The 26,660-nt window shown below is 46.8% G+C and overlaps 1 protein-coding gene across 1 annotated transcript; it reads right to left on the reverse strand.

Moving 5' to 3' along the window:
- Positions 1–702: 702 nt before the first annotated feature.
- LOC138579876 (pneumococcal serine-rich repeat protein-like) lies at positions 703–16,849 on the reverse strand. The gene is made up of 4 exons (XM_069650101.1): positions 16,736–16,849; positions 2,007–4,556; positions 1,313–1,924; positions 703–1,068 (listed from the first exon to the last, which is right to left on the reverse strand). The coding sequence occupies exons 1-4, from the start codon at positions 16,847–16,849 to the stop codon at positions 703–705; spliced, it is 3,642 nt and encodes a 1,213-aa protein (XP_069506202.1).
- Between the last annotated feature and the right edge of the window lie 9,811 nt (positions 16,850–26,660).

Genomic DNA, 26,660 nt, shown 5'->3' on the forward strand with positions numbered 1-26,660 from the left:
GCTGCTTTTGTTGCCTCTCTTGCTGATATGCTGCTTTGACTTGCTGATGGAAATCTTTCCTCCATGCTTGTTTCAGTTCCCGGTTTGTTTACCACCATGTTTGTAAAATGGTGATTAAATAACTTGCTGCTTGTTTTTTCTGTGATGGGGTTAATTGTTGCATAGATGTTTAGATGTTTTGTAATCCAGTTGTGCAGTGTCTTCTGTCCTTAGTCTGGGAGGCTGTGCTGCGGTGCTGACATGCTTTGCGCTGTGTCCTGCATTAGGTTCCCGGGTTCCTCTTGGTTAAATATTGTCTACTGCCTCCTGGTGAGGGTTGCTTGTCCCTTGTGAATAGTGCATCGATCACGAAAGGCACCATTAAGTGGTGGCTCCAAAATACATGGATGGTTGGGATTGTGTCCGTACAGAAAATTGCACCCAGGGCTTGTCTAGCTGTTTTCATTGCCCCTATAAATATTTATTTAAGGTGAAGGTTGGCCATATGTGTGCTCAATGACTTAGTTAAAGTTCAGTTTTCTTCATCGCACCAAATATTGAAGTCTTCAAGCAAAATTAGGGGCTCGTGCTACACCGCGAGTTTGGAGACCATGTCAGAGAGACTTGTTTGGAGAGTTTAAAACTTCATCTCTCACCTGTAACTAATTCCAGGCAGGGCAGATTAATCAATAGGCACACTAGGAGGGTGCCTAAATACCCACATCATGACCCTCTCTTCCGATTCCACCCCGTATCCACCGCTTGTTCTTTTACATTGTTCAGCGCATCAGCACTGTCTGAAGCTGCGCGACTGCTGTGCTGCAGCAGCACTGCCTGAAGCCTGCACAAGATGAACAGTAGCTGGGTAGACTGCTGTGCTGCAGCAGCACTGTCTGAAGCCTGTGCAGCCTGCGCAAGATGAACAGGAGCCTGGGTAGACTGCTGTGCTGCAGCAGCACTCACTGACGCCTGCGTAAAATGAGCAGCAGCTTGGGTAGACTGCTGTGCTGCAGCAGCACTGCCTGAAGGCTGTGCAAGATGAACAGGAGCCTGGGTAGACTGCTGTGCTGCAGCAGCACTGCCTGAAGCCTGTGCAAGATGAACAGGAGCCTGGGTAGCCTACTGTGCTGCAGCAGCACTGTCTGAAGCCTGCGCAAGATGAACGGAAGCCTGAGTAGACTGCTGTGCTGCAGCAGCACTGCCTGAATCCTGCGGAGGATGAACAGGAGCCTGGGCAGACTGCTGTGCTGCAGCAGCACTGACTGAAGCCTGTGCAAGATGAACTGGAGCCTGGGTAGACTGCTGTGCTGCAGCAGCACTCACTGACGCCTACGTAAGATGAGCAGCAGCCTGGGTAGACTGCTGTGCTGCAGCAGCACTGCCTGAAGGATGTGCAAGATGAACAGGAGCCTGGGTAGACTGCTGTTCTGCAGCAGCACTGCCTGAAGCCTGTGCAAGATGGACAGGAGCCTGGGTAGACTGCTGTGCTGCAGCAGCACTGCCTGAATCCTGCAGAGGATGAAGCCTGTGCAAGATGAACGGAAGCCTGGGTAGACTGCTGTGCTGCAGCAGCACTGTCTGAAGCCTGCGCAAGATGAACGGAAGCCTGAGTAGACTGCTGTGCTGCAGCAGCACTGCCTGAATCCTGCGGAGGATGAACAGGAGCCTGGGCAGACTGCTGTGCTGCAGCAGCACTGACTAAAGCCTGTGCAAGATGAACTGGAGCCTGGGTAGACTGCTGTGCTGCAGCAGCACTGCCTGACGCCTGCGTAAGATGAACGGAAGCCTGGTTAGATGGCTGTGCTGCAGCAGCACTGCCTGAAGCCTGTGCAAGATGAACAGGAGCCTGGGTAGACTGCTGTTCTGCAGCAGCACTGCCTGAAGCCTGTGCAAGATGAACAGGAGCCTGGGTAGACTGCTGTGCTGCAGCAGCACTGCCTGAATCCTGCAGAGGATGAAGCCTGTGCAAGATGAACGGAAGCCTGGGTAGACTGCTGTGCTGCAGCAGCACTGTCTGAAGCCTGCACAAGATGAACGGAAGCCTGGGTAGACTGCTGTGCTGCAGCAGCACTGTCTGAAGCCTGCGCAAGATGAACAGGAGCCTGGGTAGACTGCTGTGCTGCAGCAGCACTGTCTGAAGCCTGCGCAGCCTGCGCAAGATGAACAGAAGCCTGGGTAGACTGCTGTGCTGCAGCAGCACTTACTGACGCCTGCGTGAGATGAGCAGGAGCCAGGGCAGACTGCTGTGCTGCAGCAGCACTGCCTGAAGCCTTCAGAGGATGAACAGGAGCCTGGGTAGACTGCTGTGCTGCAGCAGCACTGCCTGAAGCCTGCACAAGATGAACAGGAGCCTGGGTAGACTGCTGTGCTGCAGCAGCAATGGCTGACGCCTGCGTAAGATGAACAGGTGCCTTGGCAGACTGCTGTGCTGGAGTAGCATTGTCTGAAGCCTGCGCATGATGAACGGAAGTCTGGGTAGACTGCTGTGCTGCAGCAGCACTGCCTGAATCCTGCGGAGGATGGACAGGAGCCTGGGTAGACTGCTGTGCTGTAGCAGCACTGACTGAAGCCTGTGCAAGATGAACAGGAGCCTGGGTAGACTGCTGTGCTGCAGCAGCACTGCCTGACACCTGCGTAAGATGAACGGAAGCCTGAGTAGACTGCTGTGCTGCAGCAGCACTGTCTGAAGCCTGCACAAGATGAATGGAAGCCTGGGTGGACTGCTGTGCTGCAGCAGCACTGTCTGAAGCCTGCGCAGCCTGCGCAAGATGAACAGGAGCCTGGGTAGACTGCTGTGCTGCAGCAGCACTGCCTGAACCCTGTGCAAGATGAAGAGGAGCCTGGGTAGACTGCTGTGCTGCAGCAGCACTTACTGACGCCTGCGTGAGATGAGCAGGAGCCAGGGCAGACTGCTGTGCTGCAGCAGCACTGCCTGAAGCCTTCAGAGGATGAACAGGAGCCTGGGTAGACTGCTGTGCTGCAGCAGCACTGCCTGAAGCCTGCACAAGATGAACAGGAGCCTGGGTAGACTGCTGTGCTGCAGCAGCAATGGCTGACGCCTGCGTAAAATGAACAGGTGCCTTGGCAGACTGCTGTGCTGGAGTAGCATTGTCTGAAGCCTGCGCATGATGAACGGAAGCCTGGGTAGACTGCTGTGCTGCAGCAGCACTGCCTGAATCCTGCGGAGGATGGACAGGAGCCTGGGTAGACTGCTGTGCTGTAGCAGCACTGACTGAAGCCTGTGCAAGATGAACAGGAGCCTGGGTAGACTGCTGTGCTGTAGCAGCACTGCCTGAAGCCTGTGCAAGATGAACAGGAGCCAGGGCAGACTGCTGTGCTGCAGCAGCACTGCCTGAAGCCTTCAGAGGATGAACAGGAGCCTGGGTAGACTGCTGTGCTGCAGCAGCACTGCCTGAAGCCTGCACAAGATGAACAGGAGCCTGGGTAGACTGCTGTGCTGCAGCAGCAATGGCTGACGCCTGCGTAAGATGAACAGGTGCCTTGGCAGACTGCTGTGCTGGAGTAGCATTGTCTGAAGCCTGCGCATGATGAACGGAAGCCTGGGTAGACTGCTGTGCTGCAGCAGCACTGCCTGAATCCTGCGGAGGATGGACAGGAGCCTGGGTAGACTGCTGTGCTGTAGCAGCACTGACTGAAGCCTGTGCAAGATGAACAGGAGCCTGGGTAGACTGCTGTGCTGCAGCAGCACTGCCTGACACCTGCGTAAAATGAACGGAAGCCTGAGTAGACTGCTGTGCTGCAGCAGCACTGTCTGAAGCATGCACAAGATGAATGGAAGCCTGGGTGGACTGCTGTGCTGCAGCAGCACTGTCTGAAGCCTGCGCAGCCTGCGCAAGATGAACAGGAGCCTGGGTAGACTGCTGTGCTGCAGCAGCACTGCCTGAACCCTGTGCAAGATGAAGAGGAGCCTGGGTAGACTGCTGTGCTGCAGCAGCACTGCCTGAAGCCTGCGCAAGATGAACAGGAGCCTGGGTAGACTGCTGTGCTGCAGCAGCACTGCCTGAAGCCTGCGCAAGATGAACGGAAGCCTGGGTAGACTGCTTTGCTGCAGCAGCACTGCCTGAAGCCTGCGCAAGATGAACAGGAGCCTGGGTAGACTGCTTTGCTGCAGCAGCACTGCCTGAAGCCTGCGCAAGATGAACAGGAGCCTGGGTAGACTGCTGTGCTGCAGCAGCACTGTCTGAAGCCTGCGCAGCCTGCGCAAGATGAACAGGGGCCTGGGTAGACTGCTGTGCTGCAGCAGCACTGACTGACGCCTGCGTAAGATGAAAAGGAGCCTGGGTAGACTGCTGTGCTGCGGCAGCACTGCCTGAAGCCTGCAGAGGATGAACAGAAGCCTGGGTAGACTGCTGTGCTGCAGCAGCACTGACTGACGCCTGCGTAAGATGAAAAGGAGCCTGGGTAGACTGCTGTGCTGCGGCAGCACTGCCTGAAGCCTGCAGAGGATGAACAGAAGCCTGGGCAGACTGTTGTGTTGCAGCAGCACTGACTGACGCCTGCGCAAGATGAACAGGAGCCTGGGTAGCCTGCTGTGCTGCAGCAGCACTGACTGACGCCTGTGTAAGATGAACAGGAGCCTGGGTAGAGCCTTTAAACCCTTAAAGGATAGTTCCGGGACTTTTTTTTTATTGTCCCTACGGGTCGGCCATGTGTTTGTAAGCATAAATCGGTAGATCGTAGGAAACTTTCCTATGGACCTTACCCGACTTTTCGCCCATTATCGCACTCGAAATCAGCCTCCATTTTGTGATAATCCTATCATTCCGCCGCATCGACCTGGCTCACCTGCCTTTGCGGCACTAAATCAAATCCCCCGCCCCTGAAACAGACTTTATCAAAACATTCATATTCCCCGCCTCTATCCGTGACGTGACTGTGCTGCGTAGGCAAACGCGCCCAGGCGTCTTCTACGCGACTCCACACAGACCCCGGAAATCAACACAGATCAGCTCACAATACAGCGCACCACAATTCGGAATATGAAACTGTACTTTGAAATCAAACCGCAAGATTGTAAATGTGGTAAAGTACATTTATTTGACATCAAATGTTTAGAGAATATTCAGCGATTTGCATTTTTATTTGCTCATGTTCCAAAAAGTTCGTATTGAGGAACGCGATGGTCCTTTGCTGTACACAGGGTCTTAGAGCATCTCACAATACAGCACCACAATTCGGAATGTGAAACCGTGGTTTAAAAGCAAACGGCAAGATTGTACATTTGGCAAAGTACGTTTATTGGACATCAAATGTTTAGAGAATATTCAGCGATTTGCATTTTTATTTGCTCTCGATCCAAATTAGTTCGTCTTGAGGGAAGCGATGTTCGTGTGCAGTACACAGGGTGTTGGTTTACGATAAAAATAAGCTCTTCTGTCGCACTGATAATCGCATGGCTGTTCCAACAACGAGGCACTAGGCCACCACAACGGTAGGTATGTTGCATCTAACCGTTAGTACCGCGTAAGGGCATACTTGTACTTGGCGATCGTCCCATAAAATGGTCAGGGTGGTAACGTTGTTCACGCGGAGAAGCAACTGGCGGCTGTAGAAGCCGTCCGCCGGTGTCTGGTACTCGTGACACAGACAGTAGTGAATGATGTACCTAAAAACATAAAAAATGAAATTAGTCTCACCATCAGATCCTTATTAAAATTATTCATTTCATAGCGAGGACAGCGCTACTGGGTGTACACAAGTGTTTAAAGGCGTGGCGAGGCATGGAGGGGGGGGAGTGGAGTACAAGGTAAGTAGCATAAAATAATAAATAAATAGGGCCAGCTGGTGGCAAGTGCAAGGTAAGTGCAGAACAAGTGCTGGGAAGGGGGGGCTGTAGGATACTGAGACAGTCCCCCAGTGCAGGGGTTGACAGGGAGGCAGTGCAGGTGGAGAGTGGAAGGGCCCAGGACCGAGGTCGCAGACAGTGGACCAGTTGTAGCAGGGGAGAGGGAGAGAGAAAGCAGAAGCAAAGAGGAAGGTTTTGAGGTGCTTCAGTAAAAGAAGATGGTTCTCCTCCAGATAGTGCGCGGTAGAAAACACTATGCCACATAGAACGAACAAGTACAACTGAACCCGTCTTTAAAGCCACTGTATAGTAATGAAATTGCGGTATAAACTCATCAAAAGTTACTTACATTATATTTGCATTTTCCATTGTGTCTCTGTGTAGGGCAGACCCGAAACACCACTCCTTCTTTGCCGACGTTACTTCTTCTAATGAACGTGGCTCATCGTTTCGTTTCTGAAATTTTATTCATTATCTTTTCTTAGTCTTTCAGGATGGTCCCGGCCTGTCAAGGTCAAATCACAATAGAACCTTATATTGGGTCGTGGGCCGTTCCGCCACCCGAGCAAAACATCAAAGCAGCTGACCTTCACTTTGAGCGAGCACACATTTCTAGTTAGCTCCAGTTAGTGTAAGGGCATCTTGTCTGCGTGCCTTTTTTTTTATTGTCCCTATGGGTCGGCCATGTGTTTGTAATACGGAAACATTCTATAATTTTTGTAAAAATGATTTATATTACTGTTTGGTTTAATTGCAATGGGCCTGCAACATGAGGAGACTCGAGAGAACAGACAATCGAATTACAATCATTTAAACCGTGATGTGTATTTCTCAATGAGCTCTGCTTTAGGTGGACATGGAACAGAGGCAATGTTGGGTGGCAATGCAGTTGTCCCCTGCATAGGTTCGTTCACCACTCCATGTATGTGCCTATCGAGGACATCTACGATAAGTCTCTCAATAAACTCATATTGCATATCCTCAAACACTGGTTTGATCACCCATTGTTTACTTCTTTTAGTGAAGGCCTTATTGTAGCGAAGCATCCCTAAAGTTCCGGTCGTCCTACTTTGTTGACGGCCAACATTATGGTTATGTGCCAAGACCGCTAGAAGAGTCCGATTTATCATGCCTTCCATGCCAAAATGCAATCTTTTGGGCCTGTACTTTAGGCACATATTGTGGAACACCTCCAAATCTCCTGTGTGGCAGAATTCCGTGAGTCCCCTCAAATCTCTTGTTATAGTTTTATCAAATACAATCTTTTCAATGGCCTTGTGAGTGGGTGATGAAGGAATCAACCACTTCTTCTTCCGTGCCTCCTCTGTGGACAAATGGCCATGTTCACATTTGTGGAAATGCTCATTTGTCGACCATTGATGTACGTTGCTACAGTGCAACATTACTGACCGCCATTTTTCCAGTAGAATTTCCAACGACCCTTCACATGTTTTTGAGCTCCACCAAAGATGGTTGCTGATTGACTTGGACCACTGTGAAATACCTTGCATATCTTTTTTTTTTCCTGCAGCCGACAATTTTTTATTGATTGTTTTTGCAAGATGCCATACGTCAAATTGGTGATTTATATTTTTGTACTGTTCTCTCATTGTCTTGGCAATTGAAACGTGTCTGTCCGTGGCTATCAGGTCGATCACCATTCCCCGCGATTGTAGTTCTTGCAATGATGCTACAAAGCCAACTTTCTCCATGGCCACTGAGGATGTACTTTGTGACACCTGCACGACCACCGAACTCACAATTTTCTTACTTTCCATGTCCTGAAAGTGGTAGGTGCAGTACTTGGCTGAAAATCCTGGACTGTCGCATTGTCCATCACCGGCTAGCCTGAAGCGTTTGCCCGCGAATGTACTTTCCATTGACATTTTTTCCATTCTCCAAGCTTCGCTGATGGCTGGAAATAGATAATCGGTTTGGTATTTGTAGAACTGACTTTTCGCAATGAAATGGATTCCCACAAACTGAAAGAAATACTGTAACTTTTTAAAACTTGAACCACTAAAAAGTGCGGCCGCTGCACAAAGTAGATTGCCTGCTGGCAGTTGCCCCAGCATGGGTTGTGCAGACCATGCGAACGGATGATATTGTGTACAGGTGGCATGTATTTTAAGGTTAGTGCCTCGAATTGCACGAGTCACATTAATCAATGGCTCCCCACATACTTCCCCACCAACCCAATGCCCACATTTCATCATCATAATAATATCCATCAAACAGCTATCGAATACAATGAATTTGGCCTCTTTCCTTATACTGTCACTCTGCATCCCAGCTGGTTCGGCCTGTAACGTTGAGGACATGTCACTCGCATGAAAGGTACAATCTCTGATATCGTCTTCCGCTATGCTGAGTGATATTGATGGTGTTTCATTGTCGTCCACTTCATTCTCTTCCATTGCAACATCTGTTCCTTGTCCGGAGATGGGAGAAAAAAACAATGTCTTCAACTTTCGCGTGCTCTTATTTTTTGCGGGTGTGGATTCTGTGAATTGATCTACGACTGCATCCAAACTACCAGGAGGACATTCACTATCAATGGCTGGTGGTGGTATAGCTCCGTTGTCAATCACTTCATATTCTTCCCATTGGCACGATGCATCTCCAGTCTCAAGTCCCTGCCAAAAGGTTTGACAAGCAACATCTCTCGTTCGCTTCACTGTCTGTGTAGATCTAGTTCTTACACCCACTCGCAACTAGAGGACAGATTAGAAAAGGGATGTTCAGTTTAAACACAACTTACAGTATTGAACTATTGACAGTGAAAGACAACATAATATAGTGAACAGGACACTAACCTTCTTTTGCTTTCTTTTCTTTGAAACTTTCTTTCCTCGAACTTCAACATCTGGACGCTGTTGCTCCGACTCGTGTGTGCATGTCTCCACTTCCTCTCGCGCTGCAACGACTATACTTTCATGATAAGCACATCCATCACTCACTGAGGCTCCATCGACTCGCTGAAACATAGAACTTTCATTAGTATGTATAATAATATTGAAAACACAAAATGTACTTGGGGACCAATACCCATACGTACATCTCAATAGCAAAACACGAATGAACGCATTGTGTAGAACATTCAAACGACAATAGTTCACGCATTGTTGATCTAGTTAGATTGAACTGTCAAGATCCATACCTCGGGCTCCGCATAGACTTCCATTGATGATATTATTGAAGATGACGCTTCAGCAACTCCCTGAAACACAGTAATTGCATTAGTATGGTTTTCTATTTTGTTTAAAAGAACATAAACTTTCTGCAGGCGTCAACGGCTCATCTAAATAGACCTGCACAAATGATCAGTTGTCTAAAATAAATAATGGATATCTAAATATGATTCGATTTGCTCCATCGTTGGAAGTGTCACCACCCAGAGATCTGCATCAACTACTAGGGGTGATGTTCTTGTTGAAGAAGCTCCGTCAGCTCCCTGAAACATAGTACTTGCGTTAATAAAGAAGGAAGTATAGCGGATGTAATCACGTCATTTGATCTCGCATGATTGATCTGTCAGTATCCATACCTCGAAATGCATAAGAACATCAAGGGACGCTGTAACTGCGGTGCACACTTCTGCAAGCTGTTGCGCCGACCCGTAACTGCATGCTCCCCCTTCCTCTTGGACTAATGCTCCATCGACTCCCTGAAACATAGGACTTTCATTAGTAATGAACACAATATTGAAAAAAGAAGACACATAGGAGGGCGACGACAGAAGGACATACCAATGGCTAAAAACGAAAGAAACATTGTGTGTAACAATCACGCTACAAGAATGCAAGATCTGATGATCTCCATCGATGGAACTGTCCGGAAACGTACCTCGAGCATCTGAGTGACATCTACGGTTGTCGTCAATGCGTTGGACTCCTCAGCATCTCCCTGAAAGACAGTACTTGCATTATTTTGGATAACAATAATTATAACTGAAAACAAAGACTAGAGGACGAGTACTGTGGTGTACCATTAGGTAAAATAATTACACGATCAATTAAAACTATTGATTTACATGCCTAAAACAAGTCAGTGTCAGAATAGCTAAGTAAGATTACCCGATAGGCGCTTGAAGTGGCTGATGACTGCAATAACGACACGGATGGAGAATCTTCAGCCTTCATATTGAGTGGATACATAAATGGGGAAATTATTGTTAGCTAATGCTACACACTACCGCAATGCCGAGAGATAAATACGAAAACTTGACTCACCAGTGGAGGGATGTGGACGAATAGAGTGGGAATAGCGGTTGAGAGCAATTTTCGCCTCGCTCGCGGTGTTTTCGTCCTTATTAGCAATGATGTGGAGTACATGTCTGGGCTAAAGTGCCTGCTGCAGATGCGGTATCGATCACCCCTCTTGTCCGCAAAGACTTCTAGGACTCTACTTTCTATCTCAGAGGCTGGATATCCGCAATATCGGACCCATTCTCTTATCTGATCTATTGTCTTAGGGAAAACATGCATTATAGTACCTTCAGATTTGTTATGGGTCTTCGAAGGGCAACCGCCAATGGAACAGGCAGGCATTATGGAAAGTTCTGAAAAGTAAAGATCAACAATTCTCTATGAATACCAATGTGTTAAAACATTAAATGACACATAAAAGGTTCAATGCAAGGTCCGTTTTGGTTCTTGGAACTATACATGTTATTCACATGCGGATAAGTATTTCAATAACTTTCAAAAAATAGAAAAAGTAATTTGACTAAACTCAGAACATGTGACTAGTTCCTTGCATGTACTGTCGTGAACGAAAAGAAAACATGGATGCAATTTGATGACTACTAGCAAATAGATATAAATTAAAAAATTGGACGCAAAATGATTATGGTACATGGACTTACCTTGACGAACAAACAGTTAGATGCAGGGATCAGAGTAGTTTCTTGTCGTAGAACAGGGAGCAGTTCACAGGTTGCAAACTGACGAGTTTGCTCAAAGTGGTCACGGAAGTTCACAGAGACGAAGAGCAGATAACCAGCACCTTCACGGGTTGACTAGCAAAGCGCAAAGAAGTTCTCATTAGAAATATGAAGTGGGTTATAAAGAATTCGAAACAGGGGTGTGTTTGTGAATGAATGACGTGTATATGTCGTGGCATTATGCGGTCTGCAGGGGGCCGTCCAGCGTGAGGGGGGATGCTTGGCAGGAGACACGGGGTCTGGAGGTAGACATGGGAACAACAACCCATGCTCTATAGACCACTTTGAAGTGTACATGGTCTTTGGCACCTCTTGGCCTTTATCGCTCCCTGACAGCTCCACTTGCCAGCACAAGTACCCCGGTGCGAACTGCCTTTGATAGGGCGGGGGGTGGATCGGGGCGGTGGTCGTGCAGACAAGACACAGGAAGACTCGTGAATGGAGACACACTTATGTGGATTGCAGGGGGCCGTCCAGCGTGAGGGGGGATGCTTGGCAGGAGACACGGGGTCTGGAGGTAGACATGGGAACAACAACCCATGCTCTATAGACCACTTTGAAGTGTACATGGTCTTTGGCACCTCTTGGCCTTTATCGCTCCCTGACAGCTCCACTTGCCAGCACAAGTACCCCGGTGCGAACTGCCTTTGATAGGGCGGGGGGTGGATCGGGGCGGTGGTCGTGCAGACAAGACACAGGAAGACTCGTGAATGGAGACACACTTATGTGGATTGCAGGGGGCCGTCCAGCGTGAGGGGGGATGCTTGGCAGGAGACACGGGGTCTGGAGGTAGACATGGGAACAACAACCCATGCTCTATAGACCACTTTGAAGTGTACATGGTCTTCGGCACCTCTTGGCCTTTATCGCTCCCTGACAGCTCCACTTGCCAGCACAAGTACCCCGGTGCGAACTGCCTTTGATAGGGCGGGGGGTGGATCGGGGCGGTGGTCGTGCAGACAAGACCCGTTTGCCGCAGGGCCTCACCAAGGAGAGGCCATCTAACTGAATGTAAGAGGATGGCTGCAGGATCTACTACATGGAATGCAGGGGGGTGAGTTTATAAATACCTCACCCTCCCAGGAGAATATACACTAGATTCATTTAAAAAATCAAAACAACCATTGTTAAAATATATGTTGGGCTTTATTTTAGATTTTAATTAAACATAAATAATAAACATTACACATTGTAAAGTTGAGGTTGCAGCACATCGAGGGAAAATCCGCGGTATTGTCCACTGTCACTGGGGAAATGTTGTCTAATGGCAAGTACCGCACAGGCAGGTATTACTCTCCGAACGCGGTGTCCGAGCCTCCCGTGAAGCCACCAAGTGAAGCAACGATAGGCCACCAGCCTGTACCACCTGTGAAAAAAAAAGATGCAAACTGTATTAAACTGACCAAACTTTCTTATCAATGTCGATTCAGGTAACACATGTCATTTTTCTTAGAAAAAAATTATATCTAGAAAATGCACTATATGGAACAAATTTACATGCGTTCGAATGATATGTAAATGTAATTTTATATGTGGGAGACGACCATGAAATAGTGGTGGCATCACTGACATCACAAACAGAGTATACTTACTCGTTACTCGGATTACGCGGACGAACAGTGCCGTGAAGTTCGTGCATAAGCACCATCATCATCCTCAACACGGTCCGTGAGAGGCAGGCTTCCCTGAACTCTGGCAGCTCGGTGATGCATTGCGGACTTTGCTCGCCTTCCTGCAGACTTTGCTCGCTTTCCGAAATGTAGGCCAAGCACCCGGAATTTTCACGGCAGCAGCAGTTCTCCTCCTCAGTTGGCATTAGCTCGCACCGATTGCACGTGCACCAGGTGGAGACGCCGTCCATGCGACATGGTCCAGGCTCTTCATCCGTTGACTGGTCCTCCCAACTGCCGTCCGAATCCCCATCGTTTTCGCGTGCTTGACTTTCCAGTAGTTCTTCCTCGGTGTACTCGGGCTCGTACATATACGGCATTATTGTGGCCATTGTGCGGTAAAGATAGTAAAATAATTTACAGAGATGGTACAGGTGTTCACACGGGCTACAAGCGGCGAAGGTAGCTGACCAGAGCACTGAAACGAGTCACAGAATACTCAAAGTAACACAGAGAGAGGAATGGAATCGAAAATCTGCTGCTGTGTGTTGTGAAACGGTCTGTTTATACTTATTGGGGAAAGAGGCGTCCTGCCATTTCCATGGCAACACGTCAATAGCTGAGGCGCAGCGATTGTTGACACGAGACGTGCTTGAAATGGGCAGTACGCGTCTGCTGATGTCAGGCTCAGGGGCGGGGGATTTGATTTAGTGCCGCAAAGGCAGGTGAGCCAGGTCGATGCGGCGGAATGATAGGATTATCACAAAATGGAGGCTGATTTCGAGTGCGATAATGGGCGAAAAGTCGGGTAAGGTCCATAGGAAAGTTTCCTACGATCTACCGATTTATGCTTACAAACACATGGCCGACCCGTAGGGACAATAAAAAAAAAGTCCCGGAACTATCCTTTAAGTGCCAAGGACGAGTATGCCCATCCTTTTTGCATAGTCTTGCATAATAGCCTGGTTTGGGAGCCGCACAATTCTAGAAACCACACACCCAGAGTAGCACAAAAACGTAGGAGTATCAGTACCTCATCGAGCATATCCGGGATGGAAAAGCATGCAAACAGACTCACTGCTGCTTGCAGCTGCCACTAGCAAATGTTCAACGGCATACAATACAAGGGTATCATCTGCCAGGAAAAATGGCGTGAACACAGGCAGGAAGATACCACCCTGAGCAAGCCAATAGAAAATATGCAGAATGTGTGGCCAGAAGAAAGGATCCTGATGGTGAACCTACAGCCACGCTATATAATTGCAGCAGAGCCACACACGTACTGTATGCTTACCATACACGTGCATGGTATCATACTTACAGCCCGTAAGTTAGTGCCGCCCCTAGTGGCCCCTCAAGAGACGCTTTCACCTGGCACATGAACGGCATTTAGGACAAAACTTGACGAAACAGCTTAGCAAACACAACTGTTGTCCGGCATAGATCCTTATGTGGAGAGGGCACTGAGTAGATGCAACGTGACGTCAGAACGCGACAAGCGAATCAGCCTGAGACCACCACCACTGACAAATGTAGGATGGGAAAGTGAGGTCTGGAAAAGAAAGTGTGGGTGAACTTCACATGACCCATGTAGTACATGCTACCCCAGCAGTGGCATGCAACAATACTTGTGAACTATGCTTCGAAGTGGGCTGAAATAACGTTCCTGGAAGACATCACTGCAAAGGCAGCTATTGGGTTCTTCCCAGAAGTACTTGATCGGATGGGATCCCCAGCCGAGGTAGTCATTGACCATGGGGCCCAGTTTCTGATAACAGAGATGCAGAGTCACCCCTAGGCATAAGCAATCCAGCACATCTGCCCAGCCACATATCACCCCTATGGAAATGGACAGTTGGAAAGAATAAAGAGCTTCATCAAGGCAACCATCCAATCACCCTCCAAGCTGCAAAGGCAGGACACTTAGATTGCAAGGAAGCTGTGTGCTGAGTTCTGGCAGTCCTTACTCAGAGATGGAAGGCTCCCTGTTATTTCCCACGTGTATCTACTTGGGTCACCCAACGAACAGCATCAAGTCCACCAACACAACAGAAACGCATGACAAGAGGAAGACTACAAAACCACATTCCAAAAAAAAGGCGTTTGGTTGAAAAGCAGACTTGGACGCAAGCACAGGTGGAAGCAGTCAATGTACATTGCACCAAATTAAACAGTCATGGTGTAGGAAGTGAGTAATAAACATGGATGGGCTTGGAACATGACGAGAATCGAACTGTACCAGAAACAACAGGCATCATGTAACGTTGCAAGCATTGCAATTAACAGTGTGTCAAATGCTGCATAGAATGTCCTAACAAAGCCGTTGCATTCATAGGAAAGGTCTGCCAAGCTCAAATGCTGCATAGTATGTGATAACAAAGCCGTTGCATTCATAGGGAAGATCTGCCAAGCTCAAGTGCTGCATAGCATGTCGTAGCAAAGCCGTTGGATTCACAGGGAAGATCTGCCAAGATCAAATGCTGCATAGCATGTCGTAGCAAAGCCGTTGGATTCATAGGGAAGATCTGCCAAGCTCAAATGCTGCATAGCATGTCGTAACAAAGCCGTTGCATTCATAGGGAAGATCTGCCAAGCTCAAGTGCTGCATAGCATGTCGTAGCAAAGCCGTTGGATTCATAGGGAAGATCTGCCAAGCTCAAATGCTGCATAGTATGTCATAACAAAGCCGTTGCATTCATAGGGAAGATCTGCCAAGCTCAAATGCTGCATAGCTAGTTGTAGCAAAGCCGTTGGATTCATAGGGAAGATCTGCCAAGATCAAATGCTGCATACAATGTCCTAACAAAGCCGTTGCATTCATAGGGAAGATCTGCCAAGCTCAAATGCTGCATAGCATGTCGTAGCAAAGCCGTTGGATTCATAGGGAAGATCTGCCAAGCTCAAATGCTGCATAGCATGTCGTAACAAAGCCGTTGCATTCATAGGGAAGATCTGCCAAGCTCAAGTGCTGCATAGCATGTCGTAGCAAAGCCGTTGGATTCATAGGGAAGATCTGCCAAGCTCAAATGCTGCATAGTATGTCATAACAAAGCCGTTGCATTCATAGGGAAGATCTGCCAAGCTCAAATGCTGCATAGCTAGTTGTAGCAAAGCCGTTGGATTCATAGGGAAGATCTGCCAAGATCAAATGCTGCATACAATGTCCTAACAAAGCCGTTGCATTCATAGGGAAGATCTGCCAAGCTCAAATGATGCATAGCATGTCGTAACAAAGACGTTGCATTCACAGGGAAGAACTGCCAAGCTCAAATGCTGCATAGCATGTCGTAACAAAGACGTTCCATTTACAGGGAAGCTCTACCAAGCTCAAATGCTGCATAGCATGTCGTAACAAAGCTGTTGCATTCATAGGTAAGATCTGCCAAACTCAAATGCTGCATAGCATGTCGTAACAAAGCCGTTGCATTCATAGGGAAGATCTGCCAAACTCAAGTGCTGCATAGCATCTCGTAACAAAGCCGTTGGATTCACAGGGAAGATCTGCCAAGCTCAAATGCTGCATAGCATGTCGTAACAAAGACGTTCCATTCATAGGGAAGCTCTACCAAGCTCAAATGCTGCATAGCATGCCGTAACAAAGCCGTTGCATTCATAGGTAAGATCTGCCAAACTCAAATGCTGCATAGCATGTCGTAACAAAGCCGTTGCATTCATAGGGAAGATCTGCCAAGCTCAAATGCTGCATAGCATGTCGTAACAAAGCCGGTCCATTCATAGGTAAGATCTGCCAAGCTCATCTGCACAGCGCGTGGTCTTAGACATCAGATTGGTGACAGGCATACCTTGCTGTTCTCTGCATCCACACTATCCCATGGCAGAATATGACAAGAAAACCAATGTATTCCCAAAGAGGCACCACAAAGGGTCACCCTCTCACGCCCTTGCGCAATGTAGCTGTATAAAGATGATCTCCTGTGATGATATAAGATGCCCAGATAAACCTGGGTTTCCTGATGGAGCAGATGGAGACTATTTTGCAGGCTTCTGGATATCAGGTGGACTGCAGAAATCTGAGATTAAGGGGTGTCCAGTGATAAAGTCGCTTGGGAAATGGCCGCCAGGGGGGTGACATTTCACAAAAATGTCACCCTCGTTAAAATCAAACACTTTCTCCAAATATTCTACAATGGGAGTTTTTAATATGAAATGATACCCTTCCTAGATTATTTAGGGAAAGTATTTTAGGGGGTCAGGAAAATAAAGTCGGCTACCTGGTGACTTTTTCCAGGTGACCTTATGGCATGGAGCCAAATAATGGCGGTGTCAACCTCCTTCATGGTAGTTCCATTTGAACGGTCTGAGTTCAAGAGATGTCCTGCAAAAAATAATTGGTATCTGTATCTCCCATGAGGTGAAAGAGATGACGGTGCTCACCTTCACATCGTCAATGTCGCAAAGCAGATCGGACCTGGAGAATTTGCTGCTCCTGAAACTCTGGCTCAGCATCAAGATGAAAGTAAAGTCCGGGGTCATCCCTGCCTGCCCCATGCTTCCTCTCGGGCCCCTAAAGCACCTCTTCAAAGAAATCTGGACAGTATGTTACAGAGGGTCCTATCTGATGACAAACTGCACAGACTTGGAGTGTGGAAACTGCAAATCCCAACACACATTAAGGCCATTCACATTTTAAACAAACTCCCACTTGGCATTCACATTGTGGCACACCTGTGACCTGACAAGGAGGTATAATGACGATTCGCTGTACGCTAAGTCGACCCAGACATTGCACCTGGAGCCTGATATCCTTTGGGGCATGTAGCGCGTCCAAGAAGACCCCCTTAGAGAATTTGTCAGAGAAAGCTGGCTGTCTACGTTACGCACTCTAGGTGCTGACTCTAATGTCTTCCCTGATGCGTCCACGTGCTACAGGCATAGGTTTAAGGTCAGGGGCAAGAGTATATTTTGGGCAACCTGGGACATGGGTGGCATGCATTATATCAGTGATCTAAATGAGGATGGGAAATGGATGCCCTATAGATGGCTGGGCCAACTAGAGGACCTTCGGCGAAGCATCTACTCAGATCCAGAGAAACTTTAGCGTGGAACGACTGGGGGAGAGTCCTAGCATCACTCCTGCTCTCCCAGCAAAAAGCCTGAACTGAAAGGCAGCTCATTCCTGATGGCAGCACAGGGAAGAACACCCGACATGCTAGAGACACTGGCCCAGAAGATGGAGGAAGACATGGAGACCGGGAGCTTGACTAGGTACGGCAACAGCATTCCGCTGGCATGACTTGACTGGAGCCTAAAGGGCCTGACAGATCAAGCTGTTAATCCATGCCCACTGGTCACCAGAGTGGATGCATAAGAGGAATCTGACCAATAGCAATGCCTGCTGGAAATGAAACAGGTCCCTAAGAGCGCTAAGCCTTTTGAACGGGTTCTGCCACAAGATTCCTGATTTTTGGAAGGGAATGCCCAAAAGAATCAAACCGGTTCAAGAGGAAGACATCCCAACGAATGCCTCTATCTTCGTTCTAGTAGATGACAGACGAATACGCAAACTGCCTAAACCGCAAAAGGCCTGCCTGTACAGGAGCAGTGCGTTGGCCAAGAGACCCATTTTACGTGCCGGGAAGTCACCTGTGGCCCTGAATATTGAGGACTGAATTAATAAACTGTTGACCTTCTCGACAACAGACAGAGCCATCTAAAAGGAAAGAGTGAAATCCTTCTGGGAGCCCTCATTAGAGGCGTGTGGCTGAATCTGAACTAGAGACAATGTCAGGCATGGCAGGCCCTTAAGACAGCCTCTGTCCCAGCTCCACCATTCCTGTCTCCATTACCTTCCTCGCGAACCCATTTGTATCTCGGGAGACTCGGGAGTATAGCTCAGCGGCAACGTGCTCACCTTGGCACGGGGCGACACAGGTTTGATCCCCAGGTCTGCGCTTAGAAAACGTATAGATAACCTATCATTTCTCCACGTCGACCCCCATCCCCTCTAGTGGAGGGGTACGCGTCTTGTTACCTCCCAACACGAAGAGCACGCCTCTGATGCCCGGCTGACATCTCATGGCTGAATCCTCAAAGAATGCCAGCTGCACACACAGTTTGAGCTGCGCTCTCCTGCCTTTGATGTTACAGCTCTTGAGAATTGTTCAACCAAAGTTGTTTAGCCATGTTGTGTAAATTAAACCTGGCCCTTCGCCAAAGCCAGTTTTCCCATTGAGGACACATGTCACTCTCCACATAACCTGGTATCATGGACGATATGTGTCAGGAACTGTGTGTCCCTGTCCATGACCCCTGCAGTTTACTGTCAGAAGTGGTGCAGAGTCATGTAATCAATGGACAGACATACCCAGCCCTGCTCCACAGTCCCTCGCATTGCAGGGTAAATATTTGCCGTCTGCGGGGCTGTAAGTAATAGGAACGCCCAGCCCTGTTTACACAGTCCTGGACCAGTCCCTGCATGTCTTGGATCCAGACTCCCTGACCCCTGGTGGGTGTCCTGACCCACGTTTGGACTGTTATGCTGCAACATTTGGTGCTGTGGGCTTAGAAAATCCAAGATGGCCGAAAAAGCCCACATTGCGCCAGAATCCAGGAAAACTGCGCAGTTTTGGCGCACACCAAAATGTTCCCCTGACCTGCCACCCACCAGTGCGAGCGTGATGGGCCAGGAGTGCCATGAGTGGAATGTGTGCCAAAGGAAAAACAGCAGTGCCTGTTAGCTCAAAAACACTTTGAAATCACCTTTGTTTCTCTGAATGCAAGCTCAAAATGCCTATTTTAAACATTGCAAGATATTCAAAAATCTCACTGAACACCAGCAGACATTTGGCAGAATGAAGCCTTGTGTGCATACAAAATCTGGGAAAAGAAAGAGCCTAAAATAATGTTCATAATGAAACTGGCTGAGCTGTGGATGTCAGCAGCTTAAGTTAAATTGGACTGAAAGCCACTAAAATCTAAATGTTTAAAATAAATGAGTGACCTACTGTTGAGTGTCACATAGTTTGCAACTGTTAAATGTCATAGTTTTGAACTTGGAATCAGCATTCTAGCTGCATGTGTGAAAATTGTAAGTTTGTTTTGAATGAAGAAAAACTGGGAACAAAAGTGACATTTGGCTGAACCCTGGCTTGAAAAGAGTGAATTCTGCCCGGCAACTACCCCGACAGGAGTTGAAACTTGCTCAGCCACTCTTCCCAGGCCTGGCTGCATTCTGCTGCCCCCACCAAAAGGAGATGACACCTCCCTGATTGAATCAGGGGAGGAGCACCTAGGACTGGAGGGAAACAGAACAATGAGCCTTCCTGGGCTCAGGCAAATGTTAAATTAGGGGGGGTCGTAAATGGCTTCCTCTTGAGAGAAACGGGGAGGGGCAGTGCCACTGTGAGCAACTTGAGTTGGAGGAAGTGGACAAACCAGAAATTCCACCATATGCTTTGGGAAACCACACCCCTCTGGGCCAGAGCATAATTTTAAAAAGATGGATAATTCACAGTACGGACTTGTCAAAATTACATAATTAATATCATTATTCTTGTGATTTTTCTGTGCACATTTTAAGAGGTGTTAGGACTCTGTACCATGTTCTGAGGCAAAACCCCATGAATTATGGAGATTGCAGACACAGGGTTCACGCTAGAAAAATGAACATTGACTGGAATATGTGTAGAAAGGTGGTGTACATCTGTGTTATTTTTGGTAAAAATCCAATATTGGTAAACCAACTAAAAACGAAAATAAGTTGCCATTTTTGAACCCTGGCTCTTAGAAACATCAGAGTTGGAACAGAGACCTACCCGAAGTAATATATGATATGTACATGTAATGTCAACCACTTGTGTATTTGGGAAATATGTTTAGTTATGAAAATGATTTTCTAAGGTAAAAGCAAAGGGGAGTGTTCTTTCTTTGGAGCCATAAACATGACACCTGATGACACAGGATGACTCACTGCTCCCTTCTCAAATCAGGTCAAAGAGAAATCCTTGACCTATCGAATCATGAGTGGGTTGGGCATAGAAAGTTAGCATCCACACTCATTTTCAAAAGACATAAAAAGAGCCACTGGAAGCCGGACAGGGCCATTCATTTTCCAACCTTCAACTGAATTCCTGTGCAGCACGCTGACAGAGAACTCCAGAATCCAGAGATCCAGTCTAACTCCAGAACAAAAACTCCAAAGAGCTGAACTCTTCAGCAGGCCTCAAAATCTTTTGCAAACTATTCAACCGCCGGGCTGTGCGGCTTGCTGCTTGCTAAGCGTCCTGTGTATCCAGAACAGAACCAGTACCCAGAAAGCAGTGCGGTATCCAGAATCCACTTGATCCAGACCATCTCCAGAACCAGAGACCAGACCACTCTGCATTGCCAAGAACTTTTGCCAGAACCAGAGACCAGACTGCTGTGAAGTGCAGAGCAGAGCTGACCCAGAGAGCTGTGACTTCAGAACCACCCGCCAGGAGTCCAGTCCAAACCTGATCAGACCTTGATGGCCTATTTCAAATTTATAGTGTGAGTACTCAGCTAGAACTGTGCCAGAACTAATCTCTTAGTTTAAAATAATCTGATTCAAAACATTTGAACTTGTTTAGAACTTCATCATAAGAAATCGTGTGTTCATCCTGTTGATTCAAACCTTCCAAAGCGCAGCTGTCATTCTGAAACTGTAATTTCATTTCTGAAAAACTACTTTCACAAAATCGCCCGTATCTTTGTAACCGTGCATCCTAGGAACAAATCTATTTTAAAGCTAAAATTCCCAGCTTTCGAACAAGCTCTAAGACGACTTGCTACTCCTTATAGCGCCTCCGTAATTGCGCTCGACGCACTCGAAAAAAAAGTGCAGCGATTTGACATTTTGCTTCATTTCAACCACGTGCAGAAAGATCTGTCCTTTGCTTCCATTACTGAAATCCGTTTTCAACCTGATAATCCCTCATTAATCATTGTTAGTGTGGACCTGAACAGATTTAAAGTATCTCTCACTCAACCTGAACCTCTAGAGGGAATTAAAATCATTTTTATCATATTTTCACTTCTTTGCAAACCACATTTAAAGTATTTTGCCTGTGTTTTAAAATCATCCCTGTGATCTAAGCTTGCTAGGGGGGAACTGAACTACATTTGATTGTATTCCTGAGAACTGTGTGCTCTCCTTTCCATCTTTTTATATTGCATAAGGGGGGGGGGTGAATTGCCGAAAGGGGAAAAGTGATTACATTGGGCCTCATTACGACCCTGGCGGAGTGGGTTTACGCCAGCGTTATTCGCGGCGGACCCGTCCGCCCTACTACGAGATTCCGTAGCGCCATGGAGCGTTTTCCGCCTGGTTTTTCCGGGCGGAGAAATCCATGGCGCTACGGGACCTTGTCGTTAATTACGCCACCGTATTTTGAGATGGCGTAATTAACGCCTTCCCCACTCCCATTATACCCTATGGGGCAAAAATGGGAATGGGGAAGGGTAAAATGGGGGATGGGGATTTACCGCCCCGCCAAGGTCGGAATGGGGCGGAAAATCCGCCAACCCCCATGGCGCTATCGGCAGCTTTCCGCCGTGCTCCAAGGTGCATTTTGCACCGCGATTTCCGCCAGGGTCGTAATGAGGGCCATTGTCTTTTGTTGAAATCAAATCAAGGTTATTCCTGTGTTGCATTCTTTTCCATCATTGTTTTTCCTTGAAACCATAAAAGCATTCTCAGTTACCTTATCCTCCCTATACTAACTCTTAAGTAATTGAATCAGTGTGCTAGTGTAACATCACCCATTGTTGATCACTGTCATCTGCCTAAGTGTGATATCAAATATTAATTTATTATAAAAGTGTGATATATATATATATATATATATATATATATATATATATATATATATATATATATATATATATATATATATAGTTTAAGTTTAATTTTTCCAATAAACCTTTTTAATTTGCAAAACAAACCTACTTCCTGGCTCAGTGGGGTCAGGGGGATTCTGTGGGGTCAGGGGGATTCTAAGAGAGGGGCGTTATACAAGGGTTCATCATCCAGATTATAACTTGTCATAAAAATGTATAAATAAGGGCTTCCCTTGAGCAATCCCAGAGAAGGCACTGACTTAGTGGGAATGCTTGATTGGAGTCATTTAACACCCCGTAGCTGCGGGCCATGTGTGGACTGGGAGCCAAAAAAGGACCTGGAAATGTTTTTCAAAGTGGCCCCATATTACGCAGTGCGACCAAGACCAACTCCATTCCCATAAGAACATTCGGAAGTCAAATAGATACCCACACAAAAGAGGCCCAGGATGCAGAGACCCACGGGTAAATCTCCAGAGTTCCCTGTAGGCCAGTCCACTCCAGGTCAGGGTGTAGACAGCCACTGTGAAATCTCCAGAGTTCCCTGTAGGACAAACCACCCCATGCCATGGTGCAGACAACCACCAGGAAATCTCCAGAGTTCCCTGTAGGCCAGTCCACCCCAGGCCAGGGTGCATACGCCCACAGGGAAATCTCCAGAGTTCCCTGTAGGCCAGTACACCCCATGCCACAGTGCAGACACCAACCGGGAAATCTCCAGAGTTCCCTGTAGGCCAGTCCACCTGAGGCCAGGGTGCAGACGCCCACAGGGAAATCTCCAGAGTTGGCTGTAGGCCAGTCCATCCCATGCCATGGTGCAGACAACCACGGGAAATCTCCAGAGTTCCCTGTAGGCCAATCCACCCCAGGCCAGGGTGCAGACACCCACAGGGAAATCTCCAGAGTTCCCTGTAGGCCAGTCCACCCCATGCCACAGTGCAGACACCGACTGGGAACTCTCTAGAGTTCCCTGTAGGCCAGGCCACCCCAGGCCAGGGTGCAGACGCCCACAGGGAAATCTCCAAAGTTCCCTGTAGGCCAGTTCACCCCTGCGTGACAGGACTCCAGTAGGTGCCTGAATTGAACTGCGTGAAGTGCAAATCTTGTAAGAAAAAAGCAGTTCTCTGACCCGCTCGACAGCTGTGAGTGAGTAATTAGAGACAATCGGATTATAGAATGAGATTAAAGAGGCCCGCTGGGCCATGCCATGTCATGTCAATGGGAGTGGTGCTCAGGCTCAGACAGACTGGCATTTACGACAACACCCGAAGTGCAGGCTCATCATTTTAGGATGGTGCCGTTTTTTTTACAGAATCAACCTCTTTTTTGGCCCAAGTGGTTTAGTTTCATAAGTTAATATACTTGTTTTAACCACTGTTACCTAGCAAATATATTTTCAAAAGCATTATTTTCAACACATTTGACCAACGCCGCCAACTTGGATAATACTCAGTCTGTTCTAGATGATTGTGGGCCACTTTTCATTGGTGCCTGTACCGATTTTATGCCCCAATACGACACCTGCTACCAGACACATTACTCTTTTGAAAGCTATGTTATAAGGCAACAGGCTAAGCTCTCTGAGAGCAGAGTCACTAGATAAGAGGTTAGAAACTTGGTTTACCCACGTCATGGTTCCATGTTCAAATAGAATTCTTGGCATGGAAAAACTCAAACTGGCTGGTTGAGCTGTGCGCTGAGAGAGAATAGGTAACATTTACATTTTAAACTTTTTTTTTTACTTTTGTAAAAATATAGTTTCAATTTTATTTCCATTATCAATGGCTGGAGACAACAGCTCCTTTATCTCAACCAGCATTGCTAGTTCCAGATGCATCTTCACCTTTTAAACCATTGAACCCCCACCCCATGTCATAATGCTAAGATGTAGCTGCTTGAAGATAGACCCAGTGGCTCAGAGGTTAGAGTATGGATTTGCCAATAAAAGCATTGCATGTTCAAGTCCTCTTCTTGGCAGGACTATTCTCAAGCGGGTATTGACCTGTGTACATGTACGGAATAGTTACATTTGTTTAGTATTAAGAGTATATTTTTTAAATCGGCATTACCTTTACAAATGATACAGAAAGAGGGACCAGCACCTTTGCTTATTCCAACCAGCTTTGCTGGTTCTCGATGTATCTTCATCCATTGCACCTTTGACCGCCATGTCATAATGCAAAAACAATTTCAAAATGGAGTCTCATTGGCTCTGAGGTTGTACCATGGATTTGCCAATGTCAAGATGGCGGTTCGATTTCTCTCATTAGCATGATAATATTCAAACTAGTTAAGCTGAGCTGTGCATTCAGAGTGACCAGCTGACATTTGTAATGTTTTTTTACTGCTTTAAAAATATTGCTTGGTCTTTATTTCCATTACAAATGGGTCAGAGAGAGAGACGAGCACCTTTGTTTATTCCAACCAGCACTGCTAATTCCCAGATGCATCGTCATCCATCACAGCTTTGACTGCCATGTCATGATGCAAAAACTGAAAACATTAACTGAATGCCTCAGCGGTTCAGAAGTAAGTCCATGGGTTTACTAATGGCAATGTTGCACGTTCAAGCCTATGTATTGGTATAAAAATGCTCATCCTGAGGCAATGATCTGTAGAAGTATGATCATATTCAATGCTGATTTACTGTAATAAGAACATATCTTTTTTTAATTGTGTTTAGCCTACAAAAATAGGCTTTTCACAAACCAATTAAAAACAAAAGAGAGAACAAAGAAAATAAAAGGCCATCAAGCCTTACAATACTAAAACAATGCAAAAATATTTCGAGTCGATTAATAACATTTCATCAAAATCCAACAGTCTGTATCGTTAATTACCAACGATAATAAAAAACAGAAATTAGAATTCAGCTAATTTCCCTAAGAAAACAAATAAAAACACGCACAGAATACATCAGTGTTTCTATTACAAGAGTTTCAGGGAGAGACCAGCGTCATTGTTTACTCCAACCAGCATTGCTAGTTGTCACGTGCCCTCATCCATTGCACCTTTGTCTGCCATGTCATAACGCTAAAAGCAATGCTTCCAGAATAAAGACATAAGTGTGCAGAGGGTAGAGCATGGGTTATACTGTTTCATCTTTATTTCCATTACAAATGTTTCAGAGAGAGAGAAAAACCAGTACCGTTGTTTATTCCAACCGGCATTGCTACTTTCCACATACATTTTCGTCCATTAAACCTTAGACTGTCATGTCATTATGCAAAATGCTATATTCTGAAAAGGAAAACAGAGCCGCTCAGCCATTAGGCCATGGGATCACAAATGACAAGTGTGCTGGTTCAAGTTCCCTCAATGGCATGAAAATACTGAAACTGGCAGTTTGAGTCATGCATTTTGAGGACATAGGTAACATTTTTCATTTGTAATGCTTTTACTACTATAACAATATTATTTTATCTGTATTCCCCTTACAAATGGCTCAGTGAGACACCAGTGCCTTTGTTCATCCCAAGTAGCATTGCTAGTTCCCAGAAGCATCTTCATCCATCACACCTGTGAACGCCCTGACAAGGTGCAACAGGTGTGCAAGTGGTGCCACGGAGGTAAGAGCATTGGTTTACCACTAGCAAAGATGCAGGTTGAAGTTGCTACATTGGCATGAACATACACAACCTGGTAGGTTTTCCTCTGTGTTGGTAGGTACAAGGTTTATTGTGTTATCTTTATTTCCGTTACAAATGGCTCAAAGAGCAAGACCAGCACCTTGGTTTATCCCATCCGGCCCGGCTAGTTCCCAGATACATCTTCATCTAGTACAATCTTGACTGCCATGTCATGTTGCAAACAGCTGCGCTGCTGGAAGGGAGAGGTAGTGGCCCAGAGGCTAGAGCAGTGGTTTGCCAATGGGAGGGTTGCAGGTTTAAGACCTCTCTTTGGTTAGACAGTGCTCAAACTGATCTGTCCAGCTGTGCATTGGAAAGGAATAAATACTATTCTTTCTTTTTACAGTTAAAAGAATATTCTTTTGTTTTTATTTCCATTACTAATGGTTCACAGAGAGGGAGCAGAACCTTTGCGTATTCCAACCGGCATTGCTAGCTTAATCTATTACACCTTTGACTGCCCTGTCATAATGGAATAATTTCTGCTTTGGCAGCGAGGTCTAGTGACTTCAGCGAGGTCTAGTGACTCAGAAATTAGAGCATGGTTTTAGCAACAGCAAGGTTACAGGTTCAAGTTCCCCCTGTTAATCTAAAAATGCTCCAACTGGTAGGTTAAGATGTCCAATGGGAAGAAATAAGAACATTTTTAATCTTTAATATTGTGTTACTGCTATCTGTATGTCTATTGCACATGGCTTAGGGAGAGACCAGGACCTTTGTTTATTCCAACTGGCATTGCTAGTTCCTACACGCATCTTCATCCAATACACCTTTCACCCCCATGTCATAATGCAAAACCTATGTTCTCTTCTCTGAGACCCAGTGGCTCAGGGGTTATAGCTGTGGTTTACACTATCAGGTGTGCAGGTTTA

Source organism: Ambystoma mexicanum, chromosome 3p (genome assembly GCF_040938575.1).
Source record: "Ambystoma mexicanum isolate Mex_15411 chromosome 3p, UKY_AmexF1_1, whole genome shotgun sequence".
NCBI lineage: Eukaryota > Metazoa > Chordata > Amphibia > Caudata > Ambystomatidae > Ambystoma > Ambystoma mexicanum.